The 15,613-nt window shown below is 41.3% G+C and overlaps 1 protein-coding gene across 6 annotated transcripts in view; it reads left to right on the forward strand.

Annotated features, from left to right (window-relative positions):
* The first annotated feature begins 6,343 nt into the window (after positions 1–6,343).
* LOC111873902 (Ca(2+)/calmodulin-responsive adenylate cyclase) overlaps positions 6,344–15,613 on the forward strand; it is a 42,930-nt gene continuing 33,660 nt past the window's right edge. For all 6 annotated transcript variants that reach the window (XR_004514042.1, XM_033755270.1, XM_033755271.1 and 3 more), the window contains exons 1-2: positions 6,344–6,484; positions 15,061–15,335. Coding sequence is in view for 5 of the 6 variants with exons in the window: in XM_033755270.1 (XP_033611161.1) it covers positions 15,066–15,335 (270 nt within the window). In the remaining variant the exon portion in view is untranslated. The remainder of the gene's footprint in view (positions 6,485–15,060; positions 15,336–15,613) is intronic.

The following is a 15,613-nucleotide window of genomic DNA, read 5'->3' on the forward strand; positions in this document are numbered from 1 at the left end:
ATTCCCCCCCTCAGCCTTCTTGTAAAAGGTAAAAGGTAAAGTTGTCCCTGTGCTTAACTAATTAACCACTAGGCTATGAAGCCGTATGGGGGAGTGGATGTATAGATCCACATTTGCTTGACCTTGGCACTAGCTGCAGGTTAGTGGTCAGCTTCGCGCTCCTGCCGCTCTTCCCCGGGGGAAAGGGCCCCGGGTACCCATTGTATAGGAGGCTGGGTGGACCCCAGAGCCGCTCTGGACGATATGGAGAAAAGGAAATGCTGACACTACAGGGACTCAAACTCCGATCCCTCGATGGTCCAGCTCGTAGCCAGTCGCTATACTGACTAAGCTACGCCGGCTCGCCTTCCTCTAGTGGTTCCTAATTATACACAGGGTCATATTTACTCTCACCTTGCGTCTCTTTCTCAATAATTATTATATTTATCCGTCTTTTTCTTGTTAAGGAATTTATGTCTCTCGCTCGCATAGTCTCATACAACTTTGCCGGTAACGAAGGAATATAGTTTTATAAGAGGTACATAGTTCATGGGAACATATTTGTTCATTTTGTATTCAAATTTATTGCAAGATTTAAATATGAATCATTTTCTGTAGCTCTGGAGCTGAAAGACCAAAGATACGATGAATTTATTGTTAGTATTGCTACCAACTCTCAGATTTCCTCCTCAATACCCGCGCGAGGAATTCTGAAATTAGATATGGACATAGCGTAATGATCATAATGCACCTTGCAATTCCCGGTACGGACAATCTGCTGGCACGCGACTGTCCTCAGGCGGGTTGCGTCGTGCAGGAGTGTACAGTTACGACATCTCAGAATACTGGCAGTTATGACATAAGCTTCTATGATTTATTCTGATAACTCATCTTTAATGGACAGATTTGCTCATTGAATTTTAATTTCCTTACAAAATTGGGGAGTTCAGGGCCTTGCTGAAAATACGCAGTTATTTGTAAAATTAAAAAAAAAAAAATAGCACAAGAACAGAATGCATGAAAATATGAAATGAAGTATTGCCAGCATCACATATTGAAATTACCCGCACATACAACCTGTCCGATATTTACCAGTATACACTCAAGTACTAACCAACTTTCGGGCAAGCTTCCATGTAGACTTATAATTTACAGGCCTTACATACAAGTATATTTGGAAATTTTCGGCCTGTAACAATCTCGTCGCTGTAGTGTTTCGTTTTAAGTGTGTGGTTAATGTGCTTTGAAACTGATATACAGTTTTTAAATGACACTTAGGCAGCGTCTACCCGAGCGCACAAAATGCGTCCGTTGTAACGAACATACTTTGCTGAGGACGTTGCTGAGGACACCACACAGTTGCAGAATGCGGTCTGCATTGGAGTCAGAAGAAAGCGTAGCATTCGTCTCTCTTGTTTATTTTTACAACGGGAGTCACGACGTTCGTTACAACGGACGCATTTTGTGCGCTCGTGTAGACGCTGCCTTAGAATTTTGACAGGTAAACTGAGCCGGTCACAGTAGCCGAGCGGTCTAAGACAAGTACTGTCTTCGCTCGCTCGGAAGCCGGGATCGTTGATTCGAATCCCACTCAGGGCATGAATGTTTGTGTGCGTTTTTCTCTGTTTGTGTACAGATAGAGGCCTTGCGACTAGCTGATCACCCGCTAGCTGATCACCCGCCCAAGGAGTCCTACCGTATGTCTAAGATCTTTAAACCAAAGTGAAAAGGAGAGTTTCATGGAGGTAGGCCTAGGCTCAAATGAGGGCTGTAGCGCCAATGAAAAAAAGAAACATGATTAGGAGCCGGTCACGGCAGCCGAGCGGTCTAAGGCATGCGCTGTCATCGCTCGCTCGGAAGCCGGAATCGTGGGTTCGAATCCCACTCACGGTTTGGATGTTTGTGTGCGTTTTTCTGTGTTCGTGTACAGGTAGAGGCCTTGCGACGAGCTGACCACCTGCCCAAGGAGTCCTACTGTATGTCTAAGATCTAGTAAAACCGAAGTGAAAAAAACCACTAGAGTGAAGCAGTTAATGAAAATATATTTCGCATTAAAATTATATACAATGGCCAGGAGGAAAGAGGCCACTATAAATCAGTAGGCGAGAAGATAATGTTAAATGGATCTTTTATTTTTATTATTATTATTCTGCTCCTCCCTTCTGGATAATGCTAGACTTCGTGTTCCTACTTGCCATGTTCGAGACTTCTCTACTTTTAGCGTTCGTCCCTCAAAAAGACACTGTCCCTCTTCTCGGTGCGCCCTTGCTACCAACGTGGTGGGTAAAGATCTCGACATATTTGCTGACGGAGCGGTTTCTCTGAATCATATTTTACAAGCATGTACCGAACCTTTTACGGTGTTACTTGATTAGTGTTTTAATTCACTACAAATGTGTGTACCTCGGCTAACTTTAATTTTTCTTATGTAATTGGTTTTAATTTATTGACTTGTTATTAATCTTATTAATTTTATGCTATCACTCACAGGTGTCTTATCTTAGTATTTAGTTACTAACAGTATTAGCAACATTAGTAATATTTCATAAATGTATGTATATAGTTCAGTCTTCTTTAGATTTATGTTCACAGATTTATTTGTCATACTTGTATTTTGTTTTAATTATTTTCTGTATATACTCGTGCTAACTTTGTAATTGGCCACTGTGCTGTTGAGTTATTGCACGTAAATAAACATGAATTGAATTGAATTGAATTGAATTNTTGTACTGCGGCCATTTCTGGCCTATTGTACCAGCCCCAGATGATAGGTGAGGGTGACTATGGAGCAATTGGTGGAATGAAGATTGGCAGGGGAAACCGAAGTACTGGGAAAAAACCTGCCCCAGCGCCACTTTGTCCACCACATATCCCACTTGACCAGACCCGGAATCGAACCCGGGCCGCCGTGGTGGGAAGCCAGCGACTAATAGCTGAGCTATGACACGGTCCAAGATATCCACCTCATCGGGACTCGAACACGCGACCTTCCGTCTTGTAGCACAGTGCCTCAACCAATTACGCTACCGCGTTCCTTTAAACGGATCTTACGTAAATATTATGGGATGTTGTGAACTAAATTCAACTGACTCCGGAGAGAGACAAGTAGCAGGCTCTTGTTAACATGGAAATCAAAATTCGGTCTCCAAAAAATCGTGGAAAGATCTTGTGCAGCCGAGGATATTCCTGATATTTATATGTCACCGTTGTGGGACTTATCGTCCACGTAAAGATATATTGACGGTCCACATAACAGCCGCACGTGGAAACCCTCCCCTCCCCCCTACTCCTGAGCACAGAGACTTCCCCAAGGCACAAGTCATGTAATCGTTCACCCATTCACATAACGCGAGGTCTCCAACCTCTTCCCAAGGTTGGAAAGCTCTGAGGTCATGAAATTGTCCCTTGACAACTTACTAACCACTGCTCACTATTAATGGAACTTGAAAAAAGAAAAAGAATTACTGACATGTCACGTAATTACGTCATTCGACATTCCATAACCGTCAACCTCTCTCAGTCAGGACATCTGCTTCACGTTCGGATGATCCGGTTTTAAAATCTCAGCCTGGAGATGGGTTATCCTGATTAATAATTTTCGCGGTTTTTCCAAGTCCCTCCATACAAATGCCGGGATAGTATCTTAAATTAGGCCGAGACTGGTAGACTCGAAAGTATTCTGACAATGGTGTATGCTGTAGAGGCTCTATTAGACTTATTTTAGACTCTATCCATCGTCTGGTCTGTAGAAGACAAAAAACTACGTTTCGGAGACTGGATCTGTCTCCGTTCTCAGGTGGATGGGGCATGCCTCATGACGGCCCAGAAAATGGCACACTTCGAGTACTGCTTTAACATTTGTAGTGAACGAAACCGTTTAATAACGCTTACTAACTCTATTACTGCTTCATCCTTAATGGTCAGTTCCAGGTCACTTTCAGCTTAGGCATATTTTCTGTTCCATACAAGTAATCTTTTGTCAGTTATTGTTACTGAGCCAAGGGTAGTGATGAGTAGCTTAATATCAAAGAACAACGTCATCTCGAAAGAACTCAAATAAAGCAATTAATTTGTGCAATATGAGCAGTGGTCAGGCTTAATTGGATATGACATGCCAGTCTGAGTATCATATCAACGAAGCCACATCTTATTGGTTACAAAAAAGGTATGATTCTGCCCAGTTCATAAATCCAGCAAATATTTCTCTTTTTGGTTGATATGAATTTGGGGTAGTAACAATATTACTTCTTATTATTGCAATGACGTATATCTTGGAAACCACAATTTATCAGGAATAATTTTTATTTTTACTTCAAATTAAGGTTATCAGAATGTATGCCATATTAACTATTATTAAATTTAAATATATCAGCGTTGCAATTAGATTCTGGGATTGTTTGTAAAGGAATATCTTGGTTGTAAAACACAATAACACTCTTTTTGGGTGAAGTTTCACGCAGAGTATTTTAAGTATTCTTCATGCGAACAAAATGGAATTTTAGATAAATAGGCTGCAGGTACGCCGGCCACGGTAGCCGAGAATCCTAAGGCATGTACTGTCTTCGCTCGCTCGGAAGCAGGGATCGTGGGTTCGAATCCCACGCAAGGTATGAATGTTTTTGTGTGTGTATATGCGTTTATTCTGTGTTTGTGTTGTCCTGTGTTTAGGCTGATCACTCGTTCAAGGAGTCATACTGTCTGAAAAATGATCATTATACTGAGAAATCAACATTGTGCTCCGCAGTGGGAGCACAAGGAGAGGAAAGAGAAAGCCTGCAAGTATGTTAACTTGACTTGATATGGGATGGACCAAAATAATGGAGTTTTGACAATAAATTAGCGAAAAATTGAGCTCAAAAAAGGAAGGGAAACTCTTGACTACCTGAAAAGCTGTCAACTCCTGAAGCAGGGCATTGCGAGGCGGAGTTCCTCTAATTACGTAATTAAGCTTTAAATTATGTTATAAGCCCCCGTCCATATCTCCGATTTTGTAACTTAGTTTCTACTACAGCAGTAAGCTTGAAGCCTTCTAAGGGCAATCATTCTGGTGAGACAGGTTTTCTTACGTAGCCAAAAATTTAGGTACATTTAGGGTTCTCTTCTACGTTCATCGATCACAGTACCGCGCGGTTTAAGGCATGAAAGGTTTTCGTCCATTCGAACGCTGGGATCATGGGTTGGAATCCCACTCTAGGCATGAATGCCTGCTTGCATTTATTGTGTTTATGGTGTTCTGTGTGTAGGTAGCGGCCATGCGACGGGCTGACCCCACCTCCAAGAAAATCTACCGTCTGTGTATAGATTAAGAAATTGAAAAAGCAGCCAAGGTCCACAAGGGCTGTAGAGCCATGGAGAGAGAATCTTCTATATTCTGAATCGCTTTTTGACTACTTTCCTTCCTCAGACGAAAAAAGTAGGCTTATGAAGTCGCCATGTTATCTGTGTATATGTGTGTTTACCAATTTGAACTTTTTGAATTACACTACCGACTCTCACGAAATGAATTATGAATTTATATCACTGGAGCCTATACCACAACTGTATTTGTTCATGTTGTGCAATCAGCAATAACAAAATGGTGGACACAAGAACTGGTGAGGTAATAACGACATTAGGGCCAGTTACTCTATGGTCCTACACTGATGGATGCCACCTGTGAAATAAGTTGATCGAATGCAGAGCTGACTGACTGAATCATTGGGTGGGTCTCCAATGATGATCAGAATGATTTATTTTCTCAGTCAACCTAACAATATTATAGTAGTGGCCTCGCCATACCTCAAGCGGTTAGTCGCTCCTTCCCACCGCGGTGGCCCGGTTTCGATCCCGGGTCTGGTCAAGTGGATTTGTGGTGGACAAAGTGGCGCTGGGGCAGGTTTTCTCCGAGTACTTCGGTTTCCCCTGCCAATTTTCATTCCAACAATTGTTCCACAATCACTCTCACCTATCATCTGGGGCTGGTACAATAGGCCAGAAGTGGCCGCAGTACAAGGGACTTGGTCCCACCCTACTAGCAATAAACAAAAACAATATTATAGTAAAACAACATTAAAATATTTCTGTACTGACGCATTTGCGTGGACACTACTTCATGCAGGCGGACTATTGTGAGGTTAAAATGCTCAGATGAAAGTGACGCGGACATTGGTCCAGTGCATCCCCAACGTAAAGGAAAAGAATTCTATGAAAAATCCCGAAGGACCTTCAGTCTACATTCATTAACTTGGATTGGTTCCATTCTTCTAAAGTATTTGTGCACTACTCATAGAACCAGTTACGTATTTTACGTCATCCTCCCATCTGCTAACCCTCTACTCTCGACTCTGTATTTCCTCTGCCAGCCCCTCAGGTCCCACCGGTGAACTGACAGAGTTCTGCGACCGCTTGAGACAGCGCATGCAGTGATACGCGGCTAGAAGTTCGAGTCACTTTGCTTCAGAGGGTGGAGGCTACTAGAGGTACACCATTCAGCCAGTCGCTTCTCAGATCTACTCTCCGAACACAGGTGGGGAGAACTTGATATTTCTGTGGATCTCCAAATGTCAACATTATAATATTTATGGGGATTATTAGTTGGACTTAATGATTACTCTGAAATAACTGGTTAATCTTTTCATGTATGTATTTATGAGCTCTTCTAATGCATTTTTTCTTCATACTATTCCTGAGACGACGTAGCTCAGTCAGAGCAGGTTATCGTAACGGTAAAGCCCTAAACTTTTATTCGGGAGTGTAAAGTTTTACTTTTCAGCCGGGACACCTGCTATCCTGAGTAAGAAATTTCCTGGTCTTACACAGTAATTCCATTCAAATGCCGGAACATTATCTCTAGTTCATTATTCGCCAATTATCTTATAATCCGATGAGGTTATAATGAGATACATTGATAGCGCCGTAATGAAACTCCAAGTAAACACAATAAAGAGATTGGTTATTGCATGGAAGACCAGAGTGTGGTTCTTACCAAGGGCAGAGACTCCCCTCTTCCACTGACAGAGTCTATATTGAGGCTTTCCCCGGCTGCAGTGAGGACGGTATGCGGATTTCCTTTAATGCCGAAGCCTTGGTATACTTTAACTTTGCTTGCATGGCCCCCCCCCCATTTACCATTTCTTTATCAAATTTTTATTCATTTTAGTATTTTATAATACATGATCGTATATTTCTATATTAGCCCCCGTATGTTTATATGTTAACTAATTTATTAACAGACGCGCAAGGTCCACTTGTAGCCGGATGTTCTGTGACATTTTATTCAGCCACACCTTGTCAACTAAATTATAAATTTCACAATTTTATCATTTCTTATATTAACCTCATATTTTGGAATGTAAAATTTGAGGTTATCACGGAGGTGACTATGAAGAATACCGTCATGTGGCGCCGTGTAGATATTGTGTGAAACGACGTTTCGGAGGAATGTTTCATCTCCATTTTCAGGATAGAAAAATCCACAAGCGAGGAACCAGCGTGAGTAGGTGGCTGCTCCTGAAGATGGAGGCGATACGTTCCTCCGAAGCTTCTGTTTTCACAATATCTACAAGGTGACACATCCCAGAAGACGGCATTCTTAAACAAATAATAACGTTCACTTAGTAATATCAAAAGATATTATTACAAAATTCATTGATAAAAATTATTTTCGTAAATAATGTTGCGAACCATTGGTACACTTGTAGTGCAGGGGACACTGTTCCGTCTTTAGTAGACAGCCGGGTTGATCTTATTTCGAAGTGATACTGAGTCTTAACACCGAGAGAAACGAACGGGGTATGTAGTTGCATACTGCAGGCTCATTCTAAATCGTTGTCGGGGTTTCCTTGGCCTATAATTTTCAAAATTTACGTGCCACAAAAGGAGTGCATGTTGAAGTTGTTTACCACTCTGCAATATTGTTTCTAAAGGCAGTAAAACGCATTGAATTAATTTTCATATTCCGTTAGAACCTCAGCATCTCACAACCCTATGGGCCTCCACGGACTGCTACAGGGATAGCTTTACTTTTACTTCATCTTACGAAGTGCTGAGGATCAGTTTGGGCCTGTGAGAGAGAAAGTAACTGGAAGCTAGGGAGAAGTACATACTGAGGAGTTCCTCAATTTCTTTTCGTCGAATTCTACAATTAGGGAGATGAAGTCAGAGAACATGAAATGGGTGGAGTGTGTAGCAAAAATGGAGAAAGATTTGAAATGTATAAAATTCTGTTCGAAAACTTTAAAGCAGCATACCACATTTTGACAGTGACAGTGACAGTTCCGTACATTTAAGCTACATGAGCAGCAGCTTAAACCCTCCAAATACCGAAAAGAAAAATTCACCCACAAAGCACTAGAATATTCTCTTCTAAATCTCGGAAGATAACAAACGTTTGCCCTCAACTTCTTTGTTTAGAATGATAATATTAAAATAAAAAAAAATGCTGAAATTGAAAACAAATTGGGAGTAGGCATCTTTTTTACGGTGAAGCTGATGGTTTCCAAGCAATATATTTGTGTAAATCCATATCCATACACATTTCATTCTGACCTTTATTGAAAATAATATAAAGGGCCCAAATTTTATATGTGGAGATTTCGGGAGGGGGGGCGGATCTTTTACATTATTATAAGCAAAAATGTACATAAATTTTGCATATATATTGTTCTCATTAAATTTGATCCTTGATTTTCCTAACGCCCCCCTAGGACGTCATGCATTTTTCGCCTATGCTATCCATATAAACTGATACAGGTCAAAGTGACTAACAGTACCTATTCAGTGTGAAAAATATGCCTGCATGACTGGAAATATGTGGCTCATACTTGATTGAATCTTTGTTTCAGCAACTCTTAAGTCGCTTTCAAGCTGAAGGTGATTAGGGTATTTCGATATAATTGCTGTTTTTTTCACACAGTTATATCGTAACTGAAAGCAGAAACACCTCAATGGCTAGTTGTGAGATTTCCAAGTATTACGAGTATAAATCCAAAATTCAGGAAGAGTCAATGCTTCAAACTTGGTCTTGATAGCTGTATTGTAGGAAAGTCCCATCAGAATTTCGGATTACCTGATGAGTCACGAATCCATTTTTACACAACTACGCAACGTACAAATATTATGTTTTTTGGACATTATCCATCGTCACAAACTTTTAGATCCTGTATCCACAATGTACGTCTTATTGTGCCAGGTTTTACTAATAAAATTTACAGTTCTGAATGGGCGTCAATTACCGTCAGATATAATACAACATAAGGTACATTATGTTAACTTGTTTTTTTTTCAGATCAGCCCTATTTGAATTCTATTTATGCTCCCAAAAGTTCCTTTCTAGAACCAGAAGTAGGTATTTGAAGAGCTAGGCTAAGTCCATTAACATTCCACTTAAACCCAACATTCTCTTCCATTTTTAGAGCTTGGAAGGAACTCTCTACTGGCTTATGAAATACAAATTTGAAAAGATAGGTCAAGCTAATTTGACTTCTCTCTTCTGCTCAGTACTTGTTCCATATTTAAAGTTGTGATAATACTCCTGTTAGCTTCAGATGTATAAATTCGGTAGGATGTATCAATTTTCCGATTTCAGCTAAGTATATTTTAATTCTGGAAGGAATTTCTATTATCAGAAATACAAAATTGAGAACATATACTGTAGTAATTAGTTTTCCACTTCTCAAGTTCCTAAGATAATATATCAGCACTACAAATTTAAATATGGAGGCCGTATTTTTTTATTTTCTCATATCAACTTTTCTTCTAGATCATAAAGAGTTCTGACGATAATGTATAACACAGGGAATGCAGAATTACTGGGTTTTTGGACTTTGTCCATCGTCCGGTATTCTGGAAACTAGAAAACACAACGTTTCCGAAAGTGGGTATGCTTCCGTTTTGAGGTGAGGTGGGGAAAAATGGTGCACAGGTATTCAGTTGGGTCCCGTATAAAGAGCTCTTTATAAGAGACACAACTGAGTACGTGTCTCCCCCCCTTACCTCACCTTAGGCTGGAAATAGGTCCAGTTTCTGAAACGTTGTGTTTTATAGCATCTAGAACACCGGACGATGAACAAAGTCCAAAAACCTAGTGTTTCCAAGTTGTTTTCTGTTTATAGAGTTTCGATGGGACAACTACTTCTTCCAGAAGCACAAATATGAAAGAGCAGCTTATATTAATTCATTTTCTCATATAATTTGAACCTTCATCCCATTTCTAAAGCACAACACAGCGTCAGAATCCCACATTTAAAGTAGGGAGTTATATTAGTTAGTATGCTACGACCCGCTCAAAATTTCCATCATCTTTAGAGCTTAGAATTGCCCCATATTATCGTATCAAATACAGATTTCAGAATGTAGGTTATGTTAATTTATTTTCTCACATCAGCGTAGTTTTTTTCCTTACATTTTTATACTTAAGAAGGGCCCTTGAATAACAGAAAAAATGTAACAAGGAGTTCTGGAGAGAATTACTCGCCTACTTTATTTTCATACAACACGGACGGCATAACAATTCTTCTATTATTGCGTGTGTATTTTTTGGCGCAACAACATTTTACCGAGACGTTGCATAGCAACGAAAATAGGATACACTTTACCGAACCTCTTCCTAGCAACAAAAGGTGGAATACTTATACAGACACACAGACCAATGGGATGATTTTGTGAAGTACATATTTGAGACAGACTCAGGTGCCATAATACACTTTTTTTTATTGCTAGTGGCGTGGGAGTAAGTCCCTTGTACTGCGGCCACTTCTGGCCTATTGTACCAGCCCCAGATGATAGGTGATGGTGATTGTGGAGCAATTGGTGGAATGAAGATTGGCAGGGGAAACCGAAGTACTTGGAGAAAACCTGCCCCAGCGCCAGTTTGTCCACCACAAATCCCACTTGAGCGAACCCGGGCCGCCGCGGTGGGAAACCAGCTACTAACCGCTTGAGCTATGACGCGGCCATGATACACTTATTAATTTCATAAAGACTGGTTCAGACAGTGGGATTCACAGAGATACAGAGAGAATGGAGACCGCATAAGCCTTCTTTAGGTAAGTAGGCTAAAATGGGAGGGTAGAAACTGTTAATCCCTTTCAGGCAGAATATAATAATCGGACGGGCAGCTTCATGGTCCATAACCTCAGTTCCTTTCGGAATTTTATAAGTTTGTAGTTCTGCTAGTCTTATTATAGGTCTGTTTATTGAAGTATTTGAAGGATAGCAGGCGGCGTATGTTCCAACAAATATTGCTCAGAATATATTTACCGCCTCAAATTTATGAGCATTCGGACATGTGCGCAAAGTATAAGCTGAAAGAGAGGGCACAGGCTAATTCTTCCATACATTTAAAGCGTAGGCGTTCAGGATTGTACGTATATCAGAGAACAAGGATGTGATATCCAGAAAACTGCAGCTACAAAACTGCATATATATGCAGGTATCGGATCACATTTCCAATTTCCCGTGGTATCATAATATTGAAGATATTTCAATAATTGCATGCACCTCTTGATTTATGGCATCTGTTGACAATCCGTGTTTTGATTCATAGCAACGGCTTCATGTCTGTCCATCTCACATGAAACTGGAGCTAAAGTAATTCTTCGAACGCCATGTTGTAACATATTCTAATATTTAAGTAATTAATTCTTGTGGTGATTTGCATTCTATTATAAATTGTACGCAACTCATGCTGAAATAAGATAAGCAGTAACATCATTAGAGACTTGTGTCCTCCAGTCGCAAGAAGTACTAGGAAATACACAAGGTCACTTCAGATATCTTCATCGTATTCATGTCAATAGAAACCTACTTTTTTTTTAAAGAAACCTTAGGCTAGGAACACACACAGCGGCATCGGTCGTACGACGTCCGTACGGTTCATGTCGCATCAAGTAGTAGAATATAAAGTGTAGTCTTAGCTTTCATACGTGGCGACATGCGACATCTACCGTACGGCAGTCGGACAGCAAAGAACTTAATGTATTTGGTGAGAAGGAAAATAGCTATTCAAAATTAGTTTTACAATTTAGTATTCCCTCTTTACGCTTGTGGCTGCCAGCAATGAACTACATTCTCGCCTCGCAACACTGGTTTCGAGTTTGTATATAGGCTCGCACAGCACGGGTTTCAGCCTCAAGGAGCCTCAAGCAGAGACCCACTTCAGTTGCACAATTCACAGTCTCTATAACACTTTTATCCAGGCATATTCATTCTGGAAATTACTCGCGAGTTCTCCGCCAAATTCTTATGGGTGTGAAGTTTGGTTTCTCACATTAAATTTAAAATTGAATTCGCTTAGTGGGGGGTGAAGTCCAACTGGGTCCACTCGGCATAACGGCCACTGATTGGCTTATTGTAGCCTGCCCCGGGTGATTATGATGATGGAGAATTTGGTGGAATGAAGATTGGTAGGGGAAATCGAAGTACTTGGAGAAAACCCACCCCAGCGCCACTTTGTCCACCACAAATCCCACTTGACCAGACCCGAGATCGAACCCGGCCCGCCGCGGTGGGAAGCCAGAGACTAACCGCTTGAGCTATGGCGCGGCCTTTCTCGTATTAAGTAATAACCTTATAGGCTAAGGGTGTTTGGGAACATGGTGCTCAGTGCAATGTTGTGACATGACAACGCATTACTAGGCAACGGCTCCATAGACACCCCGCAATACGCGTACGCAACAATAGGACGAATGTTTATAGCTTGTTCTTAGACAACAGTCAGCCCACCAATGGACTGGCGAGATAGCTATCACGCTACCCAATAATATAACTGTGTTTTCTGTTGTACGTGCGAAGCCTATATAACGAAGACCTGCTGTAGCTGAGATTAGCGAGTTCAGCAGCTGAGAGTACAACGATGAGAACGGGGCGTGTCCTTGGTGAATTGTGAAGTTTAATTTAGTGCAGATTAGGACACAGAAGTAAAGAGCGATTGAAAATGGAATGGCAAGAAAACTTCATAATGATTTGAAGTGTTACTTTCTGTGTTGAGATCCGTTGCCAGGAGACGACTAAAGGAAAATGAGAACCCTAGGGCGTGTGCAACGGTGAACTCCAAATTGTGTAAATACAGCGATAACCCTGTATTAATTGTAATTAAGAGGGATTGTAACCGAAGTGTCAATAAGTCCCATTATCCGATCTACAACCCGTTATTTTTGTTTGCTTGAATTAATCTTCAAACATGAAGAAGGAAGGGACATATTCCACCGAAACACCTCTTAACATTTGGCTGGGCTAAACGGCGATATAGCTCAGGAGATAAACACTCAAGTACCAAATGTTATGCGATATCATATAGGACCCCCTCTAGTCCAGCGAAGTGCAGTAACTCAGCGTTGCATCTATTCCACATGTGGACAGAATATCTCTGGAGAGATGTTGAGCCATACCGTCTGGACAGCCGCCGACAGCTCGCTGTTATTTGTAGGTGCAGGATCTTGGGTGCGAATGCACCTCCTCACCACGTCCCATAAACGTTCGATGTGGTTCATGTCGGGCAACTTCTATGGCTACACCATTCGTCGGAACCCTCCAGAATGTTCCTCGAACAAATTCTGGACAACTTGGGCCTGATGACATTGTGCATTGTCCTACTGGTACATCCCATATTTGTGGGGGTACATGAAGTCCGTTTAGGGCAGCAAATGGTCTCCAAGCAGTGCAACGTAGAGGTCACCGGTCAATGATTTATTTAGGTGGACCAATAGACTCAACCCACGCCACATGAATACACACCACACCAGTACAGAACCACCACCAGCCTGTACGAGGCCTTGTTGACAACCAGGGTCTGCGCCACAACCGAAACAACTGGTAAAGGGGCTCACTGGACCACGCCACATGTTGTCACTCCTCTAGGGTCCAATTAGCGACGTCAGAAGCCCAGAGGGAGGCGAAATATTTACTCCAAGGGAAATGCGAGCAGGGGTGCTTTAAGTTTCTGTTATGTCCCCTACTTTGTACAGTACGTATATATGTAAATGATGCAACCAAAACACCTAGTGTTTACCTAGCCCTCTTTTCCAACGACATTTGTCTGTACGCGACAGATCGAAAGGAAGATTTTATTGTCAGAAAAGTGCAGCGTGGTCACAGTTCAACGGAGACCTGATGTGAGCGCTGGAACATTGAAATTAATGAAGATGAGACACAGGGATTTTCTCTGCTCGCAGTCGTCGACCGCCTGAATCCCATCTTACACTGAATTAACGAAACGTTCCATTTGTAAATGGTGTAAATATCTCGGTGTAATAGTCGATAAGAAAGTTACTCAAGAATAGACATAGAAATGATCGAAGTAGAACATTTATTAGAGTATATCCCCTATTCTGAGGTGAGCGAGTAAGCACTAACATTAAACTGAATCTCCGGAAAACACTCATTAGGAGTATCATGACTTATGTAACAAGTATAGATTGTTCATAAAGGTCGTGCCAATGCTCCTATGTTATGGCTGGCGTTGTCAGGGATGAGAATGTGTGTTCCAGAGCTCTTAGAAACATAGCCACACTATTTTCTCAGTCTATATTGATCCTATGATGTAAGAAGCCAGTCTCTTATCCATACAAATCGACGATTCAGGAATCATCTGCCACGTCTCCAACAAAATCATCTCAAAAGCCTCGCTTGTGCTTGGCCTTCAGACTGTGTTTGCCTGCTTATGTCTTCCTGATGCTTCCTTTCCTCCGCTCACTTCGAGTATTATTATATAAAGACCCATTCGCTTTATAATTCAGAGATTGGAAAATATGGCTTATGTAACATATGTCTTCTTTCAGAATCATAACGTCACAGGTTTCTTTATGTTCCTTGCTCGGAGACGCACATTTATCAAATTGGCGATTGTTATTTTTTCAGATGTATCATCATCTTGTTTGCTGAATCCGAAATTCAATTCACTCATCTCAGTAGTACATAGAAATACACAGTTCATTCTGACAGAGCTTGCTGTCATCTATGTGCCGATTGTCTAGAAAATGTGGGAACCTCAACATCTCATAACCATATGGGCCTTCACAGCCTCTTACAGGGATACCTTTATTTTTAATGTATAGCGACATGTATAATTTTTTCCAAACTTCTTATCCTATATTCTGTTCACAGGGGTTATGTTTCCCTTAACCAACGCGGAGCCAGAACCTAAGACTCCCAGCTGCCAGCCGACAGCGGCAGACTGCACAACGGAAGCATCCACTGCAGGCGTGCTCAAAGTTGGCTGTCTCCGCGTGGATCCGAGTTCGAAGACCGGAAAGAGGATCTACCTTTTGCAGATGATTATATTTCCGTTCATCCCAATCGCCGCGCTAATAGTACAAAACCTCTGTACCATGGTGAGCGTCGCCCTCGCAACTAGGGACGCCACGGCCATAAACGAACAGGTGAATATCTGGTGATCATCAACAAGCAGAAAATCGATTAGATAATTTCTTGGGGTGGAGTGAGACTGAGTCCACTAAGATGATGATGATTATTATTATTATTATTATTATTATTATTATTATTATTATTATTATTATTATGTGAAGCAGCAGGTGGAATCAGAACTGGCAGAATAGATCAAAGTACTCGAGAAAAATTACTCCAATGCCATTCTGTCCACCACAAATACCACAAGATCTGGGAAGTCGGAAGTCGGCAACCAACCGGCCTGACCTAT

The sequence above is a fragment of the Cryptotermes secundus genome, unplaced genomic scaffold, assembly GCF_002891405.2.
Source record: "Cryptotermes secundus unplaced genomic scaffold, Csec_1.0 scaffold597, whole genome shotgun sequence".
Lineage (NCBI taxonomy): Eukaryota > Metazoa > Arthropoda > Insecta > Blattodea > Kalotermitidae > Cryptotermes > Cryptotermes secundus.